Source organism: Populus euphratica, unplaced genomic scaffold (genome assembly GCF_000495115.2).
Source record: "Populus euphratica unplaced genomic scaffold, PopEup_1.0 scaffold43.1, whole genome shotgun sequence".
NCBI classification, from domain to species: domain Eukaryota; kingdom Viridiplantae; phylum Streptophyta; class Magnoliopsida; order Malpighiales; family Salicaceae; genus Populus; species Populus euphratica.
In genome coordinates this window covers 624,940-646,252 of record NW_011499889.1, presented here as the reverse complement: position 1 = coordinate 646,252, position 21,313 = coordinate 624,940, and the positions used below count along the sequence as shown (strand labels likewise).

Genomic DNA, 21,313 nt, shown 5'->3' with positions numbered 1-21,313 from the left:
AGAAGCAAAGTTGACGGGGCGGTGCTCGCATTGCAGCCACAACGGGCACAACTCCCGGACTTGCCCCAACCGAGTGGTCAAGTTGTTTGGGGTCCGATTGACTGACGGGTCGATCCGGAAAAGTGCTAGTATGGGTAATTTAAGTCACTATACTGGGTCTTCTAATGTGGGCGGGCCCCTCGCTTCCGGTCCTAACAATCCCGGATCACCTGGTGATACCCCTGATCACGGTATTGCCGCCGCCTCCGCCGGTTATGCTTCTGAGGATTTCGTTTCTGGGTCCTCTTCGAGTCGTGAGAGAAAGAAAGGTTGATTTGAATTATGTGAAGTAACTAATTTAATTATGTTTCAATCTCCCTTATCATGATTTGATTTGATTTGTGATCATTAAATTAGAACTGGGTTGTCCTTCATGAGATTGTTTTTTCCATGTTTAAACGTTTAAAATTGTGTTCCTTTATGCCTTAATCTGATTTTATTTTGTTAGAGATAAACAAGTGCGAGGTTTTTTTTTTTTTCTATAGAAAGAAAAAAAAAGTCCATGTTGGGTTGTTAGTGAATTCAGTTATTGAAGTTTCCGAAAAATGAAGTCTTAGTCTGGTTAGGAGATTTTTTTTTTTTTTTGGGGGGGGGGGTAGGATTCTTGTTTTGTTTTCTGGAAACAAATGAGGGGTTGAAGTTTACATTCTTATTAATTGAGTGCTATAAAGACCTGATAATGTTGTCTGTAATTATTTGTTCGGTATCTGAGATGAGGACAAGAAAAGAAGATTGTACTTTATGCCTGGTTTTTACTTTGTTTTTCAGAAAGTGAAAGGCTTCGCTTAAATAAGCAAATTGTTTTCCTGGGCACATTTTATTGCTGCTGTATTGGTTCTCCGTGTCCCATCCCATTTATGCAGACGAAGCCCTTATTGGTGTGGGATCTTTCCCTTTTGGCTATTTCATTTTTAGCTAGGCTCCTATGGAGTTAATTAGTTATTTACAGTCCGCATAGTTGACTGATTTTTTTGTTTCTTGGAAGAATGTCTGCCTCAAATCTTTGTTTGTGTTTTTGGAAAATAAAGCCCCATCATTTAAAATGATGAAATAAAGAAAACCTCGAATATGACACAGACAGTATGGGTTCTCTGAACACCCATATTTTAGGCTTGTCCTGGTTTATCGAGGGTTGGTGGAGGAAAGTAGGGACGGAAATTTCCATACAAGAAAACTTTTGATGAACATTGTGCCTTCCAAACTAGAAATTTTGTTTGTAGCTCCAAAAAATCGCAGATATTCAGCAAGGAGTTATGAGGAACATGTGGTATCAGATTTATATGTTTCTTGTATTGGTATATGCGCTCTTTCATCCTGAATGACTAATAACAAGTGGTGCAGGTGTTCCATGGACTGAAGAGGAACACAGAATGTTTCTACTAGGTCTGCAGAAGCTTGGTAAAGGTGACTGGCGTGGAATTGCTCGTAATTATGTTATATCAAGGACACCAACTCAGGTGGCCAGTCATGCTCAGAAATATTTCATCAGGCAAAGCAATGTGTCTAGGAGGAAAAGACGTTCCAGCCTGTTTGATATAGTCGCTGATGAAGTGAGCTCTGTTTTTTCTTTATTGTCTATCTGAGCAATGAATCACACGTTCAAGTGCAGCTTCATCTCCATGCCACATTAAAATATCACTTTATGCTTCTTTATCATGATATTCCACCCATCTCCTGTTACCTCGTCATTTTATTGATGCATCAAGTTTACAACTCTTGATTCTTCCCACCCTTTTGAGTTGTCTGATGTATATTTTTCCCTGTCCATTCTGCATTTGCAGCCAGGAGACACTCCGATGGAATCACAGGACTTCTTGTCTACAATCGAACAAGAGTCTGAAGCACAAAGTGAAAAACCAGTGCCTGTCCCTCCTCCTTTGGATGAAGAATGTGAATCTATGGATTCTACCAACTCCAACGATGGGGAACCCCCACCTCCTAAGCCAGATAGTTCACAGTCTGCTTATCCAGTAGTATACCCATCTTATTTCTCACCTTTCTTCCCATATTCTTTTCCATTTTGGTCGGGACACAGTGCGGAGCCCACAAAGACAGAGACACACGAGGTTCTTAAGCCAACAGCAGTGCATTCAAAAAGTCCAATCAATGTTGACGAGCTGGTTGGCATGTCAAAACTGAGTTTGGGAGAATCTATTGGCCAGGATGGCCCCTCTTCTCTTTCCCAGAAATTGCTTGAAGGGTCACCAAGACAATCTGCTTTCCATGCTAATCCAGCATCTAACAGCTCGAGCATGAACGGAAGCAGCAGCCCAATCCATGCAGTTTAAAGGCAGCTTTGCTGCTATTGAAATCGTAGGTTAGCTCAGTGCTGATGAGCTTCACAATTTACAGTCTATATCAGACTATAACGTGCAGGCTGGTTTGGGTTTACATTCTTTTGTGGGATTCTTGTAATAATGTTGTTCTTTTAAGTTCTAGCATTAACTTGTTGAAGTTAGTCTTATGTAGGCTGTTAGCATCTTGTCTAAAGTTATTTGAATCTTCAACGTTATCTCTGTGCATTGTGTATTCTGTTTGCTGCACCTTTCTCCATTTATCAGTGCTGATTGAGAATGTCAGTCAGAAAACCTTAACTGAGAACTGTACTTATTTGACGTTGTGGGAATTACTGATAAAGTAGTTTCAACCAATCTTCAGTGAGCTAGAGATAGGGTCGGAAACCGAAAACCTGTGACCAGCACGGACATTTTCTTTTTAAGTTTCGAGATCCATATCAAGCTGCTTCCACGTATGGCATGGGGACCCTGTTGCGTTTTGAAGAAACTGATGAGCATTGTTTTTCAAACGACGTCGTTTAATTAGCCTTGATGAGAAGCATCAAGATAGATCACGGAAGTCCAGAATGGGCCTCCATCTGCATGCGCGGCACCATGCAGCTCTTAGCTGCTCAACTCATAGCTTCTGAAATTGAGAAATTCAATGCCACATTCTTGGGGAAAATTAAGGGGCGAGGGCCTTTGATTTTTATGTTCTTGATAGTTTAGGCTTCCCCTCCCTTTAGCATAGTTGATGGTGAAATAAGGGTTTATCTAGGAAAATCATGGACTTGGGGGTGCTGTGGATGCTAGTGGGTATGGGTTTGTGAGTGTTGACATTAAAAGAAATTCTTAATTGTTTTTTTTTAAAGTGTTTTTTAAATTTTTTATTTTTTTAGTTTTAAATTAATATTTTTTGAGATTTTTGATACATTAATATCAAAAATAATTTTTTTAAAATAGAAAAAATATTATTTTAATATATTTTTATACATAAATATACTCTCAAATAAAAAAAAAATCTTATATGTGGCTTCTTGGTGAAAATCTGAGTAATTGTGTCAGTTTTTTTTTTAAAGCTAATGCTTTTCTAGATTTCTTTCTTCACTGTTTATAGGTAATGCAATTTTGTCTCTTTCTTGATCCCTAAGCAACTGATTTTATTTTGGTGTTTTTGTTTTCTTGCCTTGTGCTTTAATCTCTTTGTTCTATTTTTTTTTATTTGGATTTTTTTAAAAAATATCAACATCAACTCAATGAAAAAAATTAATGCAATTTTTTTTTGAAAAACAAATGTTTGAATTTTAAACTCTTTTTAAAAAAATGTTGGAAATAATGCAAAGATATCAAAATATACTTTTTAGATTTTTTTTTATTTTTTTTGCTATTATTGGATTTCTCGGAAGAAAATTGAAAAAGAGAGAATAAAAATTTAGGTTATGAGCGATAAAAGATTTCAAATTTTTTTTTCTGTTTTTTAAATAAAAATCCGTTTCTATTAGTGTTTTCCAAGTTCTCAAATAATTTTTAAAACAAGATTAACTAAAAGTAAAACACGCTTCTGTTATAAGTTATTAAGAATTATAAATCTACTCCAAAAATCCCACACACACACACACACACATATTTGAAATTAACTAGCAGGCCTACTGGGCCGACAGCCAGACGTTCATCGGAAGGTGTCTCTTCGAAGTTCCAACGTTAAAACAAAAGCAAAAGGAAGAAGGAACCGAAAGAAAGAAAGAGAAGAAACAATGAAGAATGCTGCCTTCAATCTTGACAAAAACACAACAAAATCATCATCATGGATCAAGAAAAAACAAACTCAACGTCTCAAATCTCCGCTTTCTCTGTTACTAATTCTCTCTCTCTTCCTCTTTATTTTCCTTTTCATCTCCTTCTTTAAAATAACCCCCAATTCACTTTTCTCCAAAACCATTAGAGATAATCCTCTAATCTCGCAATGCACCAGATTCCAAACCCTAGCCCTAGGAGAGAAGTTCCTATGGTATGCACCACACAGTGGGTTCAGCAACCAGTTATCAGAGTTCAAGAATGGGATTTTAATGGCTGGGATTTTGAATAGAACCTTAATTGTGCCTCCTGTTCTTGATCACCACGCTGTTGCTCTTGGTAGTTGCCCTAAATTTAGGGTTTTGGGACCTAAAGAGATTAGGATTTCAGTTTGGGATCACGTTCTTGACCTTGTTAAGACTGGCAGGTGAGTCTGCTCTCTAGCCTTTACTGGGTTTCTTTTGCATTTCATGGTTCTTGTGTTAGTATGTTATTTCAGTTTTTTATTCTGAGTTTAGTTTAGGCAATGAGATCCGGTCAATATTTTGAGGACTATTATCAGGTGGTGAGAAAACTGTAGCAAGGAGAAGAAGTAGAACCTTTGCTTTACTTAGAATCTGAAATTGAGATCTCTGAGGCTCACAATCATAAATTTTGAAGTAAGTTCCCCGTGGAAAACCAGCTAAATATTTTTTTCTACTGTTTTTTTTTTTATATAAAAAAAATCAAGACCTACTTCTATCTCTGAACAAAGGAATGCCAAATTGTTCGGCTTAGACTAGCACGCATTTTTGGATGCGGTTGATTAAATAGCCTTATTTTTTAATCTCAATTGTTGAGAAATGTAAGACTTGCACAGTATTTTTGAAATTATTTCCCAGCAGCCTAACAAGCTTTAATGTCTTGCCCTGCTGTTTTCTGAGTGCTAGGGTATGGAGACTATGCCTCACAAGCTTTATATCTCTCTGCTTTCACATCAATTAATGAAGGAATACTCAATTTGTTTAAGTTTATTTGAATATGCCTTGCCCTTTTGTTCTGAAGAACAGGTGTATCATATTTCTTCAATTGAATACTCCAATCCTCTTCAAGATAAGCTTATGTATATTCCTTTGTTAATTTCCAGGTATGTCTCTATGGCTGACATCATCGATATTTCGTCTCTGGTACCTTCTTCCATTCAAGCGATAGATTTCAGGGTTTTTGCATCGCTATGGTGCAATGTGAATATGGATTTCACCTGTTCAAATGATTTAAATTCTCAATCTTCTTTGTTTGATAGCCTCAACCTGTGTGGATCTATACTGTCTGGGATTGACGGTAATGTAGACAAGTGTTTATATGCTGTAGATGAAGATTGCAGAACCACTGTTTGGACTTATAAGAATGGTGACGAGGATAGAGTGTTTGATTCATTTCAACCTGATGAACAGCTAAAGAAGAAAAAGAAAATTTCATATGTTAGGAGACGCCAGGACGTATACAAGAGCCTTGGACCTGGTTCTGAAGCTGGATCAGCCACTGTCCTCGCATTTGGAAGTCTTTTCACTGCTCCATACAAAGGGTCGGAGCTATATATTGATATCCATGAAGCACGAAGGGATCAAAGGATACAATCTTTGATTGGCAACAGTGAATTTCTTCCTTTTGTCCCTGAAATCCTAAATGCAGGGAAGAAGTTTGCTTTAGAGACCATAAAGGCTCCTTTTCTTTGTGCGCAGCTCAGGTTGTTGGATGGACAGTTTAAGAACCACTGGAAAGCTACATTTCAGGGCTTAAAACAAAAGCTAGAAGTTTTAAAGCAGAGTGGATCTAAACCTGTACATATTTTTGTAATGACCGATCTTCCTCAAGGTAATTGGACTGGAAGTTTCCTGGGGGACATGGCTAGTGAGGTTAACCATTTTAAACTACACTTTTTGAGAGAAGAAGATGAGTTGGTCAAGAAAACAGCAAAGAATCTTGCAGTTGCTGGGCATGGCCTGAGGTTTGGACCTGTTCCGAGGAGTCTTAATGGAGAGAGCAAGATGAAGATGAATTGTTCATATCAGAGGTTACCCGACATACTTTTGTACATAGAGAAAAGTGTTTGTAGCTGTGCTTCCCTTGGTTTTGTTGGGACTGCTGGGTCAACTATTGCCGAGAGTATAGAGTTGATGAGGAAATCTGATGTATGTTCTAAGTCCTAGTCTGACTGCAACATGACAGTTGGTCCTGGTTGTTAGATTGATGCATGCCTGGGATGGGTTTCTTTTGATCCCAGTTGACAGCATCGCAAGCGTGATGAATCTGAGTTTCCGCATGTATATTTTTCAGCAAAACAAGTGTTGGTGCCACTCTCATGCAACCTTGTTCTATCCTATGATGCTCAGCGACTCAAAGTGCATGCAAGAGTAGAACCTTTTTGTCTATGAAGATTCAACTCCTACACTGGAAGGAATTTTCTGCATTCCATTTCAATTATGCTGTTTTAATTTCTATACTGCTTTCAGGAAAGAGAGTCATCCATAAATTTTGATAGGTAGTTTTACTGCGCTGAGATCAATTGTGATTGTAACTTAAGAATGCAAGTCGGATAGTTTAATAAACACAGAGGGTTCTTCGTATTTTGGACTTCTACAAAAAACAAATAACTACATGGGCCATCAGGCTTGCACAAAAAGGCCATGATAACAAATATTGGAGCAGCACTTGTCCAAAACTCAACCATGTGAGTCGTCCACTCGTAGATTCCATATGTTGTATCATGGGCCCATGGCGTGTTAAGCTCCAGCAAGTCTTGCTCCCATCTAGTCTTTTTCTCAAACAATCAGAAAAAAAATGTATTTTCATATTAATTTGGTATACATAAAAGAGTTCATTAAATCTTGCTTATAAAATGTATTTTTAAATCACAAAACAAAAACCCTTAAAGCTTCAACATTCAATAACTTGCACGTTAATAGCATGGCTGGATAGCTCCAAATGTTTTTTGTTTTCCCGTCCAGTTGTATTAAGAAAGCCATCGACAAAAGCGTGATGAGAAGGGCCAGAGGAGATCGATCTTCTTTTATCTCCAATCACAAGAGAAATAGCAGTCCAAGAATAACGTGCTTAAAAATGAGAAATAGGACACCATGATCCTTCTTTATCCACGGAGAATCAGAATCTGGTCTGCATGCCATTGCGGACCACCCACGTGCCTGAGAAAGTGATTTTCCACCCTTTCCTCACTCTTCTTCTTCCTCCTTTTCGTGTCCTTGCACGCTTTTTTTCTTTCTTTGACGCGTGGTCGGGGACTCTGCGAGGATTTATTAGGTAGTCTTTGAAATTATAGTAATAAGATTTTCCACCCTTATGATTTTTTTTTGGTTGGTTTGAGCAGAATTTGATATGATCTATCACAAAAAAAAAAAAGTGTGTGCATGCTTAAAGTTCATATTAACTCTGTGCTAATTATAGCAAAAGTGTGTGCATGCTTAAAATTCATATTAACTCTGTGCTAATTATAGCAGTAATTTATGAATGAGTTATAAAAGTACTTTGAGCAAACTTTTAAAAAGTCCACAGCCTACAAAAGCATTTTAAAAATTCTTGATATATCAATAAAATTTCCAATCAAATCCTTCAAATAGTATTCGATGAAGTAGTCACATGAAATTTAAGTGGGATAGACTGGGAACACGTGCAAATATATTTTCTTACTCTTTCGTTATCTAAATAGCGTTTGAGATTGTGGTTTTCAAAGTATTTTTAATATAGAAATATATTAATTTTCTTAATTGTTGATCAAGTTAAAAAACCTCAAAAAGGGAAAAATGAATAAATAGAATTAATTACAGAGGGATGAAATTGATTAATATGAATTGTTGATAAAAAGATGGTTGAATAGGAGATAAAAGAGTGAGGTTAAAATGAGGATTTAGAGAGTTTGAGGGACTATGAAGAAAAAATAGAAAATGAGGGGCATAAGTACATAAATGGCTGTTTAGGGTGAGAAAAGGAGAGGAACTGGGTGATTTTTATTGACTTTTTCACTTCAAGCTTCATTGTTAGTTTGATTCATTCATTAATATTACTGTGCCTTGTGACATCAAAGAATTGATATATATTGGTTGATTAGATTTGGAATCATGGAATATTAGATGAAGGAATAGTATGTAGAATTTAATGGATTTATTATGAATTTATAAAATGAATACCATGTGGTTGAATTGATGATGATATATGATTGAATAATATAAAAACTATGATGTTTTAAATATAAAAGAAACTCCGTCAAAATTTTAATAAAACTAAAAAAATATTAATGTGTGTATGCGTGCATAGAAATTTTCTAAGTTTTAATTATCCTAAACTTGAGATTATGTATAACAACTTGGAGTTTTAATAAAAACATTAAATGACTAATCAATCATTTAAAAAAACTTTAATGTTATTAATTTTTAATGTTAATTTTTTTAAGTTAAAGGATAAAACTATTATTACATTATTTTAATAAATAACAGAAATGAAATGAATATGGAGTTAAAGTATTTTTCCAAGTCGAATTAATTTCTTTTAATAGCTTATCTCTAAACTAAGTGAATAGAGAGAGTCAATCTCATGCACAAACTCATCAAATAATTTTCTGAACATAAAAACCAAAAGAAAAAACTCCCCCCTTCAAAACATGTGGAACAAAGATAATAGTAACATAAATTCATTTTAGCCTATCTTTTCCTCCTTTTTATCACAATTAATCTTATTTATGTGATAATTTTCTTTCTATTATTCTTGTTCCTGGTTACTAAAAAAATTAATTTTGTTTATGTGGTAATATTTTATTTATTTATTTGTCTAAACCAATAAAAACAATAAACAGGAGTACAAGTTAATGTTGTGCCTCTGGAACAATGCTTAACAACTTAAATGGAACTCTATATTGAAACGAAGAGATAAATCAAATTAAATTTCAATATCTTTAGACCACAAGGACATGAAAAGTAATTAACTTGTTAAGACATGTGCGAGTTCCATCAGTTTCTCCATACATTACTGCTATCATCAAGTCTGTCAATGCACCTTTGTAGACCTTTGTTGTTGAAAACAAAACAAGATTTTTGAAAAACATGTATTCTTGAGTTTATTTAAACCAATTATAAATAAAATGTGATGATATGCTTGGAAAAAGAAGAAGGAAAAGGACTGTGTCTTGAAAGAAAATATAGCATGCAAATTCTTACATATCTTTCTAAGATATGATTGCTGAGAATTTAATCCCTGTTTGGTTGGAAAATTAACAATTTTATTATTGTCTTTACTGTGAATGATTCATCCTTGAGAATTCATTATTGAGAATTCATTAGGAATGCAAATACACACACAGAAAGAACATTATGTGTGTGAAACTAATATATTAAAATTGTAACTGATGAACAATAACTTTGATTTCATAAAACTATAATTATAAGTAAAATACTATATCTACCACCAAATTATGGAACATACATAATGTTTAATTATTTTTAATTATATTCTAGAACACACAAAACACACTAATCACTTGAAACATTTGTGTAATTATTAATTAAAATTAATTAAAAAAGGGTATATTAGACAATTTAACAGGAAAGATGAGATCATTGAATTAAAAAAAAAATCACAATTCCAAAGCCTTGCATCTCAAATTCCCTTCATTTTAGAGGGGAATTGCTTTCCTGGATTTTAGAGGGGCATTTTACGTTTTCTAACTTTGATTTTCTTGGAATTATCTCATGAGATCAAAGGTGTATTAGTCTTTTTTATAATTAAAAAAAGATTGGCGAGAGCAACACGTGCTAGCAAGTGGTGACGCATGTGATGCCTCTCTATGGCGGTTAGTAGCCTTCTGTAGCGGTGTTCGAAGCATCATGCCATCCCCTACATAATGGGACACTGCTTGTCAGCTTCTATGGCATGGAGGAGCTTCGACGATAATTTTTCTTCTTCCTCTTTTTTGTTTTCTTATCCACTTCAAAAGGTCTGTTAGTCTTGTAAAGTGGTCCTCAATCATTTAATTGTATCGAATGTGATTTACATATTTTTTAATTTCATCTATTCACATTTTATTGTTTATGTTTTTTAATCGAATGTTGATCCTTATTCTTTTGATTCCAATTTATTTTTTGATTTAATCCATGATTATTTGATTTTAATTCCTTTTTTTGTTGAATTTGATTTTTTTTTCTTATGATTGCAATTACTTTTATTTTGAGTTTTCTTCTTGATTATTTTTTTTTTTGCAATTTTATACCTTATTGTTTAATTTCATCGAAGTTTTATATTATATTTGATGCTTTTTAGATTACTGGGGCAATCAAATTCTTTTTAGATTTTTTAAGATTCTTTTTATATTTTTTTTCAGTTTCATCCATTTTCATTTAATTCTATATTATTATTTTTTAGTAATTTTTATATCAAATTTGGTTCTCATTGTTTTAATTACTATTTGTTTTCTTTTTAATTTTTTGATGGTTAAGAGATTTGTTTAGGATTTGTTTTTGATCTTCTATATGATCATTTTAGTCTCATGACCAGAGTTGCTGGTTCTAAAGATTAGCCCGATTTTTTTTTTAATTTCATTATTTGGCATTAAACTATGAGGCCTAGAGCTTTCTATTTTCTTCCCTTTCATTCCTATAAGGTTATCTTATATAGCGAGTTAATCAAATTAACCCGAGTTCATTTGCATAATTATATAAACAACCATTTGAATATCTTTTTTTATGTTAAAAAAATTGACCAGCCCCACAACATATCATGGATAAAAAAATTTAACCCAGAACTATAAATGGTAATCACATTAATCACTTTATCATTTGCATGGACATACCAACAATGGTGCATGATTATATAAACAACCGTTAACCTTAAAATATGTTATTATCATATAGATTTTTTATTCTAAGAAATCATCTCCATAATCTTTGTCAAGCCAAGTTCTGTAAATACAAATAATACGATTTGAAAGGTTACTTTTCTACATCATTAGACCTACCTTAATTAAGCATTAAAATGTCTCCTAAACTCAACAATTAACTTGTCCATATAAAATAAATAAAAAATAAATTATCAAACTTAATTTTTAATTAACTCGATATTGGAGAATAAAGTTGAGAAGGAAATTCAATAAAAAAAAAGATAAAAAAATAACCTTAGTCAACCTGGCTAACCTGCAAAACTCACGATCCAAGTCATGAACCACAATAACCTTATCGAAAGAAAATCAAAAAACAATTACAAATCTAAATTCTCAATCAACTCAATGTTAAAAGATGAAATTGAAAAAAAAAATTAAAAAAGGTAAAAAAATAACCCAAGTCGCACAGCTAATACGCAAAACTCATGACTTGAATTATGAGATTTGGATAACTTCATAAAAAACAAATAGAAATAAATTATAAAGTCTAATACTTAGTAAATCTAATGATGGAGGATAAAATTAAAGAAGAAAAGCCATAAAAAAATTTTGCGGACCAAAGTGAAATAAGCCTTGACATTTCACTACTTATTGCTATAATTAAATGTCAAGAGCTTTTAGTATATACTAGATTTTTTTGCATGCACAATGCCTTGAGGCGTATAAATTTCTTTTTTAACATAAAAAGATGTTTAGATTATAATAACCTAAGTGAATCTGTGTTAATTTAACTAGCCTGTGACTCGGGATAACCTGTATGAAGGAAAGGGGGGAAATAAAAGAAAGTTCAAGGTCAAATAAAGCTAATTTTAAAGGAAGAAATTGAAAAAAAAATTAATTTTTTAAAAAAATAAGAAAAAAAAACTTGAGTTAACTTAGGTTCACTTTGCTAACCTACCACTCGTGACATGTGATTCCGATAAGAAACTTATTTTTTTTAAAATGACCTAAAAAAAGATTAAAGTTAAATAAATAAAAAATATTAAAAAAAACCCGAGTAACCTTGAGTTAACTTAACAAACTTGCAATCTAGAATAACTCTATAGAAAAAAATAATAAAAAATAATAAATCTTCAGATCTAATATTTTAATGTCAAATGATAAAATTAAAAAAAAAAGATTAAAAAGATTGAAAAACAATAAAAGCACCCCATGTTAACTTGACTAATCTATAACCCGGGATAACCCCAGAGGAAGGAAAGGGAAAAAAAAATTGAAAGCTCAAGGTCCAATAGTCTAATGTTAAATGATGAAATTATTTTTTCTAAAAAAAATTAAAGTTAAATCTAGCAAATCTTTAAAATTAACAACTCTTATCATGAGATCGATATGCTCTATAGAAAGCAAAAATAAATCTTGAACAAAATTCTTAATCATTAAAAAAAAATAGTAATCAAAACAATGAGTACCAAATTTGATAAAAAAACTAATGAAAGAAAATAATAAGGAATTTAATTGAAAGGTAAAATAAAATAAAATAAAAAGAAATTAAAAGAATGAGGATCAAAATTGAATAAAAAAACAAATGAAATGAAATTTTGAGGGTAAATTGAAAGAAAAACAAAATTAAAAAAAGATAAAAAAGCAATTAAAAAAATAAGAATCTAAATTGGATAAAAAAACAAATGAAATAAAACATTAAGAGAAAAATTGAAAGAAAAAAACAAATTAGCAAAGGAATAAAAAAATTAAAAGAATAAGGATCAAATTTTAAAAAATAAAATAAAATTTTGAGGGATAAAATTAAAAGAAAAAACAAATCAAGAAATGATAAAAAAAAACAACAATTAAAAGAATAAGTACCATATTTGATATAAAAAATCAAATAAAAAAGGATAAAATTGAAAAAGAAATCTAGCATAATTACAAAACAAAATAAATAGGGGGTTAATTAGTAAGCCTACACAAATTTTAAGAAGTGGATGGAGAAAACAAGAGAAGAAGAAAAAATTCAACTATTGTAATCTGAGCAACACGCATTGTCGCAGCAGCTTCGTCTCTGCCTGAAAAGTAAGGGCAACGTCTACTCGCTAGTACATATGTTACACACGATGACAACATTTTTTTTTTTTTATTATTATTTCTATTTATAAAACAACTAATCTGCCCCTAATCTAAATAGAGTGTACCAAAAACAAAATCCATAAGAAAAATATTAAAATACTCTTTTACTCATCCTTAATTTTTTTTAACTTTAAGAAAAATGAAATAATTATACTATTTATAAAAAAAGGAAATTACGCAAAAGCCCTCTTAGCTGTTCTTTTTTTTACCTTTAAAGGGTATATGTGTAATTCAACTATACAAAAAAATGTAAACTACTAAATTTTCTCAAATCAATTTGCAAATGATATTTAGGTCCCTGGAGAACACCATTCAAAAGCTTTGTGTAGACAAGAACAAAATAGTAATTATACTTTGTAAATTCACAATAAATCACCTCACATGATAAAGTAAAAGACTAATTCTTTTTAGAGAATTTTTTAATTAAATTAAATATTAATTAATATTTAATGCTGCAGAAAGGAAACTGATACATGGTTCCCGAAGGCAAATAATCTTGTGGCTAATTACAACCTACTCCCCCAAGGTTAAGGGTAAATTTAGTTTGTCCTTCTAGGATTTCTTTTATCTCTGTAAATCTTAACATGGAATCAACTAACAATATTCTTTTTTCAATCCTCAATCTTCTAAAATTTGAAAATATAGAATTTTTTGTAAACAATTTAACAAGATAAGATCCTTAAATTTAAATAAAAAATTTAAATAATTCCATTAAAAAAACTAATTGAGAAAAGGAAATCATTGTTACTCATAATGGGAACAATAATATTTTTTTTTTTTTGCCTTTTGTTTTGCTTGATATTTTTATTTTTATATTTTAACATTGAGTTTATTATGATGTATGGAACTTTTATTTATGTATTTTGGTTATTTTATACGAGGTTATCATGATTTTTGAAATTCAAAAGCTTTGTGTAGACAAGAACAAAATAGTAATTATACTTTGTAAATTCACAATAAATCATCTCACATGATAAAGTAAAAGACTAATTCTTTTTAGAGAATTTTTTAATTAAATTAAATATTAATTAATATTTAATGCTGCAGAAAGGAAACTGATACATGGTTCCCGAAGGCAAATAATCTTGTGGCTAATTACAACCTACTCCCCCAAGGTTAAGGGTAAATTTAGTTTGTCCTTCTAGGATTTCTTTTATCTCTGTAAATCTTAACATGGAATCAACTAACAATATTCTTTTTTCAATCCTCAATCTTCTAAAATTTGAAAATATAGAATTTTTTGTAAACAATTTAACAAGATAAGATCCTCAAATTTAAATAAAAAAATTCAAATAATTCCATTAAAAAAAACTAATTAAGGAAAGGAAATCATTGTTACTTGTAATGGGAACAATAACATTTTTTTCTTTTTTTCCCTTTTGTTTTGCTTGATATTTTTGTTTTTATATTTTAACATCGAGTTTATTATTACGTGTTGAACTTTTATTTATATATTTTAGTTAATTTATACGAGGTTATCATGATTTTTGAAAGCAAAAGAGATTCAAAGGCAGGTTGGTGAGCTTGTAGAGAAGGGCTATGTTCGAGAATCACTTAGTCCATGTTCCGTACCTACTTTGCTTGTACCAAAGAAAGATGGTACCATGAGGATGTGTATGGACAGCCGTGCTATCAACAAAATAACAGTTAAGTATCGATTTCCTATACCCAGACTTGATGATTTGCTTGATGAGTTGCATGGTGCTGCATTGTTTTCTAAAGTCGATTTGATGAGTGGTTATCACCAAATTAGAATGAAAGAGGGAGATGAATGGAAAACAGCATTTAAAACTAAACAGGGGTTATATGAATGGATGGTAATGCCGTTTGGGTTATCTAATGCGCCTAGTACATTTATGAGGCTTATGAATCATGTTTTGAGGAAGTATATTGGGCTGTTTGTTGTAGTATATTTTGACGATATCCTAGTGTATAGCAAGACCTTTGATGATCATGTGAAGCATCTTAGAGTTGTGTTTGAAACTTTGCGAGATTCTAAGTTGTATGGGAAACTCACAAAGTGTTACTTCTGTAAAGAAAGTGTCGTGTTTCTTGGATATATTATCTCTAGCAAGGGAGTTAAGGTTGATGAGGAGAAAATTGAGGCAATTCGGGACTGGCCAAAACCTGCTAGTATCGCTGATGTGAGGAGTTTTCATGGTTTAGCTTCTTTCTACAGGCGATTTGTGAAAGATTTCAGCTCTATTGTTGCTCCTATGACAGAATGCTTGAAAAAAGGAAACGAGTTTAGATGGAGTGCAGATGCTCAGAAAGCTTTTGAGCTAATTAAAGAAAAGTTGTGTACTGCTCCAGTTTTAGCACTTCCAGACTTTGCTAAAACATTTGAAATAGAGTGTGATGCTTCCGGAGTTGGAATTGGGGCTGTTTTGATGCAAGAAAAGAGGCCGATTGCATTCTTCAGTGAAAAGTTAAATGGAGCACGTTTGAACTACTCTATTTATGACAAGGAGTTCTATGCTTTGATTCGAGCTCTGGAGGTATGGCAGCACTACTTGTTGCCAAAAGAATTCGTTATTCATACTGATCATGAATCCTTGAAGTATCTTAAGGGGCAAAGCAAGCTGAATCGAAGACATGCTAAATGGGTGGAGTTTATGGAGTCATTTCCTTATGTCATAAAGTACAAGAAAGGGCAAGTTAATGTGGTTGCTGATGCTCTTTCTAGGAGGTATGCACTGATCTCTATGTTGAATGCAAGGCTGATGGGTTTTGAACAAGTGAAGGATCAATACGCTAATGATTCCTACTTTGCTAATGTGGTTACCGAATGTGCAAAGGGAGCTTGTGATGGGTTCTTTATGCATGAAGGTTACTTGTTCAAAATGGGCAGAATGTGTATTCCTTCAGGTTCATTACGGGAGTTGCTTGTGCGAGAGGCTCATGGTGGTGGTCTTAGTGGTCATTTTGGGGAGAAGAAGACTTATGAGTTGCTGAAAGAACATTTCTTTTGGCCTAGCATGTTACGGGATGTGCACAAGGTGATTGAGAGATGTGCTATTTGCAAGAAAGCTAAGGGTAAAGAGAATGCATATGGGCTGTATATGCCGTTGCCTATTCCAGAGCAACCGTGGATGGATGTTAGCATGGACTTTGTACTGGGGTTACCGAGAACACAGCGTGGAAAGGATTCAATAATGGTTGTGGTTGATCGATTCTCCAAAATGTCCCATTTCATTCCTTGCAACAAAACTGACGATGCTGTACATGTAGCTGATTTGTTCTTTCAAGAGATTGTTCGTTTGCATGGAGTTCCTAAAAGCATTGTCTCTGATCGTGATACAAAGTTCTTAAGCTACTTTTGGAAGACTCTTTGGAGGAAGCTAGGAACGAAGTTACTTTTCAGTACGGCATGTCATCCACAAACTGATGGACAAACTGAGGTAGTAAACCGAACTTTATCTTCTTTGTTACGAGCTGTTATACATAAGAATTTGAAGAGTTGGGATACTTGTTTGCCTATTGTGGAGTTTGCATATAATCGTAGTGTGCATGGGGCTACAAAATTTTCACCATTTGAGGTCGTGTATGGCTTTAATCCTTGTGTTCCTATTGATCTTGTTCATATTCCAATTGATGAGAGGACATCTATGGATGGAATTAGAAAGGCAGAATTGATGAAGAAACTACATGAGCAGGTTCGATTACATATTGAGGAGAAAACAACAAAGTATGCTAAACAAGCTAACAAGGGGCGGAAAATGGTTAGGTTTGAACCTGGTGATCTTGTTTGGATTCATCTTAGTAAGGGCAGATTTCCAAGCAAACGCAAGTCCAAGTTGATGCCAAGAGCTGATGGTCCATTTCGGATTATAGAGAAGGTGAATGATAATGCGTATAAGGTAGATCTTCCTGGTGATTACAATGTATCAGCTACTTTTAATGTGAAAGACTTGACTCCATACTTGGATGATGACGACGATTATGATTTGAGGACAAATCATTATCAACCCGGGGCTGATGATGTGCATCATGGGAATGATAATCCATCTCGTAAAGGTAAATCAAATATGCAAGAGGATTCAGATGGTCCAATGACAAGAGCGAGAGCGAAACAACTACAAAGGACCTTGACGAGTCAGATTGGAATGATTGAAGCTGCGTCGGAGTTAAAATTTGGCAATCAGTTTCAAATTGGTTCAAGGGTGCTTATTTGCCTACAATTGGAGCTTAAAGATGGGAAGAGCCCTTAATGGTTCTTTTGATGCTGGACTACTTGAATTTGGGTTGATAATGCAAATAAGTTAAGAAATTGATGCTGTTTACGTCAGAACAGTAGATAAATTTGAACCCGAATTTGAAGTCATCCATTGCATGTGAAAACAAGACTAATCTAGGTGGATTTCAAGTTCAGAACGTGATCTTTCCAGATTGTCCAACCATGATTGCATTGGACTTTTGTGCAAGAAGTTATAGCCATTTTAAATTCGGTCTGTTTATGTTTCAATTAAAGTCAGAAAATGTGTGCTAGTGTAATTTGTCTGGTTACTTTGTCAAAGTCCAAGTTTTGGGCTTGATTTCTGTCATGTTGAATTTTCCTAAGTGTGGAGGGATGTTCCATTATAAATATGGCATCAGAATATGTAATAAACAACTTTTGGCCAATATTTGAACTTAATTCCGAGAATTAAGAGTTATTCTTCCAAATTGATTTGTGAAGAACCCTACCTGACTTATCACTCTTCAATCACAAAGAGTGTGGCGTCAAAATCCTAGATTGATCTTTGTGGCGTCCAGATCGACTTATCAAAGTATCACTCTAGTTTATCCTCCATTTTTATTTACCTTAAAAATACTATAATCTAGCCTAAACACCAGAAGAAAGACAATACAACCAGACCCATCCTTCATCCATTTTCGTCAGATTCATTGTTGCCGATTTTTGAATCATTCACGGCACAACATAATTTTTATATGGTAAAAAGCACTAGAATATAATAAAAAGATAACTACAAATCACTAGAGACTCCATGCACAATTACCTTTATATAAAATAAAAATCAAGGGAGATACAAATATATAAAAAGCTGTTATAAGCCAAGTTATAAGAATTAAAGACTATTTATTTCAGTGTATAGGTTAAAACCCATATGGGAAATGGAAAGATTTTTAAAAAAAAAAATGATTACACTTAAAAGCCAAATTCACAACATTAACACAAATACAATAAAAATACTAGGAGATATCACAAACAAAAAAAAATCATAATATTCTTAATTAAAAAAAGGAGAAAAGTAAAAAATCCTTAATTTTACTACACAAACTCTCAATAAAATAGAAAAAGTTCAATTATCAATAGAAATAAAACAAAACCACTAAATGGGATTCTATTAGGACTATGCCAAAAAAAAAAACCATGCATTAAATACATACAAAAACAATGGAAAAAAAAAGGAGGGAAAGGCATAAACTTACATGACGTGAAGTAATAAAGGATGAAGACTATGTTCGACATTAAGGATGGAGGTAAAGTGGAAAAGAATGAGAAGGAAGATAGAAAAAAAAAGTTGATAAATGGAGAAGAGAGAAAGAAGACAAAGAGAAAAGGGTTGGTAGAGAGAGAAGAAAAAAAATACAAAAGAAGAGAAAAAGAAGACAAGTAAAATTAGAGATTTTTACCAATAAAATTACTAATGAACAATTATATATATATATCCATGAGTAATTCCATTAATAATTAAAACTTATAAATTTCAATGAAACCTGAAATTTTGCACACCCTAAAAAATTATCCAATAAATTTTTGATCTGTCGATAATTCTATCTATAATTGCTAGTGATAAATCATTATATCGTGATTCTATCTGCAACTATAAAGACTATGCTATAACCAAAATAAAATAAAAATCATACATTGTATGCATGTAGAAACAATGCAAAAAGAAAGAAGAAAGAAGAAGAATATAGACTTGCCTAACATGAAGGCATGAATGATGAAGACTATGTTTGAAGTTGAGGATGGAGGGAGAGTGGAAGAGAATAAAAGAGAAGATATAGGTGAGTGGAAGAGAATAAAAGAGAAGATATAGAGAAAAAGTTAATATAAAAAGAGAAAAGAGGAGGAAACACGGAAAAAAAGAAGAGAGAAAGAGGTTGTTAAGGAAAGTAGAAGAAAACATATAAGAAAAAAAATAGAAGACAAATGAAATTAAGGATTCTGATAATTTAATTAGGGCTTTTTATCAATGGAATTATTGATGGATAATTAAATATATATTAATTTTTATAATTTATCGACAATTTCATTGGTAATTAAAACTAAATTTTTTTTAATGAAACCTGAAATTTTACAAACCCCCCTAAAATTATTCAGTGAATTTTTTATTCGTCTGTAATTGTCAATGGCAAAATCAATAATTTTTATTCCATCATTGATTCTGTCTATAATTTTTAGTGGCAAGACCTTGTAATTTTTTCAACTCTATGAAACTTTCAAAGGGACTTAGTTCATCAGTGATTCCATCTGTAACTATAAGTGGCAAGGTTATGTAATTTTCTTCCAACACTGTGGAAATATCCAAGGAACTTAGTCCATCGGTGATTCAATCTGTAATTATTAGTAGTAAGGTCATGTAATTTAATTCCAACTTTTTAAAACTTTCTAAAGGACTTAGTTCGTTAATGATTCCATATGTACTTGTTAGTGGCATGGTCATGTAATATTTTTCCAACACTCAAACTTTCCGAGGAATTCAATCTATTGATGATTCTATCTATAATTAGTAATGGTATAGTTATGTAATTTTTCCAACTCTTTGAAAATTTTCGAGGGACTTAGTCCATCGATGATTCTGTCTATTTAATGTAGTCCATCAATAATTTTGTCGATATGAAATAGTTTTTTTTCAAAGTGTTTATTCTCAATCTATTTAATATACAAATATAGTAAAATCACAACACAATAATATCATTTCTGTTCATAATAATAAAATCACAATGATAAATGTTCCATCAAGTTTAACAACAGTTAATTGTAAATGACCAACTAAAAAAATTACATTAAATTGAATTTTATTATACATTGATGTTTTACAATTTAATCAAAATTATATTCTTCTTCTTCTTCTTCTTTTTTAATTTTATTATTGTCATATCCATCATAATCTTCTTTATTGTATTGATGCTTGTCAATATCATCATCTTCATCGACCTTTATATGTCCACTAGTTATCAATATATTATTTAACTCTTTAACGTCAACTTTAAAAAATATTCTTAGTAAAATCAAAATCAAAATTTTCATATAAATCGGTATATGAATGTTAAATTATGAGAAAATTTTGATTTTTTTACTTTGATTTTTTATCAGTTGTAGATCGAAAAGGAAAACTTACTTGTAAGTCTACTCTGATTTTTTATCAGTTGTAGATCGAAAAAGAAAACTTACTTGTAAGATTTTGTTTTTTTATGTATGGATCAATTACTTTAATATCACTTCTATTACTAGAACCAAAGTATTTTATTTTTTTATGTATGGATCAATTACTTCAATATCACTTCTATTACTAGAACCAAAGTGATATTCCACAGTACGAACTTCTTTATAAATCTTGTCAAGTCAATATAGAGAGTCAAGATGAGAAAAGAGAAAGACATAACTATGTTATTTCAATAATGAAAACTTATCATATTTCATACGGATTATGTCCCTTTATATATGATTAGAGGTGGCAGTTACTTCCTTTAGTAATTCTTCTAATAACTTGAACCAGATCCATCCATTATGGGTGGACCATGCCTAACCCAATAACCAACATTTGTAATATCATGTCAATAGAATTTGAATAAAAAGACTTTATTAAGCTTGCAATGATATTACAATTCAATTACTTCTTCTAGCTTCCCATAATAAATAACTTCAAACTTATTAAAAGTTGATATCTTAATATATTCACTATTATAGATCTTTTTATCCTAACCATACTTTTCAGTATGAAAGATAAATTCATTGATGAAGAAAGAAAATCAAACAAACTCATATTAAAGAAATTAAAAGGCTGATTTATATAGTAATAAACGTAGTCCCCATTTGTTTTTATGATTAAAAAATGTTTTTACAAAGTTTTTTATTGCTTCAAATTAATTTTTTTACAAAGAAAAAATTATTTAAATATATTTTAAAATTAAAAATACTTTGATAAACAACCATTATTACAATGCCAAATAGGCTTTTACTTGAAGTCCCCGTCATTCCTTGAAGTGT

At 32.0% G+C, this 21,313-nt stretch overlaps 2 protein-coding genes and 1 long non-coding RNA gene across 5 annotated transcripts in view; 2 read left to right on the top strand and 1 right to left on the bottom strand.

Moving 5' to 3' along the window:
- LOC105130894 (myb-like protein J) overlaps positions 1–2,579 on the top strand; it is a 2,887-nt gene extending 308 nt beyond the window's left edge. Inside the window, exons 2-4 of one of the 3 annotated variants that reach the window (XM_011033620.1) lie at positions 18–308; positions 1,381–1,589; positions 1,818–2,579. In XM_011033620.1, the coding sequence (XP_011031922.1) occupies positions 18–308; positions 1,381–1,589; positions 1,818–2,327 (1,010 nt within the window). In that variant the 3' untranslated portion in view covers positions 2,328–2,579. The remainder of the gene's footprint in view (positions 1–17; positions 309–1,380; positions 1,590–1,817) is intronic. The other 2 variants (XM_011033621.1, XM_011033622.1) reach the window with 2 other exon arrangements.
- Positions 2,580–4,030: 1,451 nt separating this feature from the next.
- Positions 4,031–6,697, top strand: LOC105130896 (O-fucosyltransferase family protein). The gene is made up of 2 exons (XM_011033624.1): positions 4,031–4,536; positions 5,236–6,697. The coding sequence occupies exons 1-2, from the start codon at positions 4,070–4,072 to the stop codon at positions 6,296–6,298; spliced, it is 1,530 nt and encodes a 509-aa protein (XP_011031926.1). The 5' UTR covers positions 4,031–4,069; the 3' UTR covers positions 6,299–6,697.
- Positions 4,832–5,229, bottom strand: LOC105130895 (uncharacterized). The gene is made up of 2 exons (XR_843329.1): positions 5,055–5,229; positions 4,832–4,994 (listed from the first exon to the last, which is right to left on the bottom strand). It is a non-coding gene; the product is annotated as an uncharacterized LOC105130895 (long non-coding RNA).
- Positions 6,698–21,313: the final 14,616 nt, after the last annotated feature.

Excerpts from the sequence above, each read along its gene's own strand:
- LOC105130896 (XM_011033624.1), top strand. The coding sequence starts at position 4,070 with ATGAAGAATGCTGCCTTCAATCTTGACAAAAACACAACAAAATCATCA. Across the intron at positions 4,537-5,235 it reads GACCTTGTTAAGACTGGCAG|GTATGTCTCTATGGCTGACA; the intron begins GTGAGTCTGCTC and ends GTTAATTTCCAG.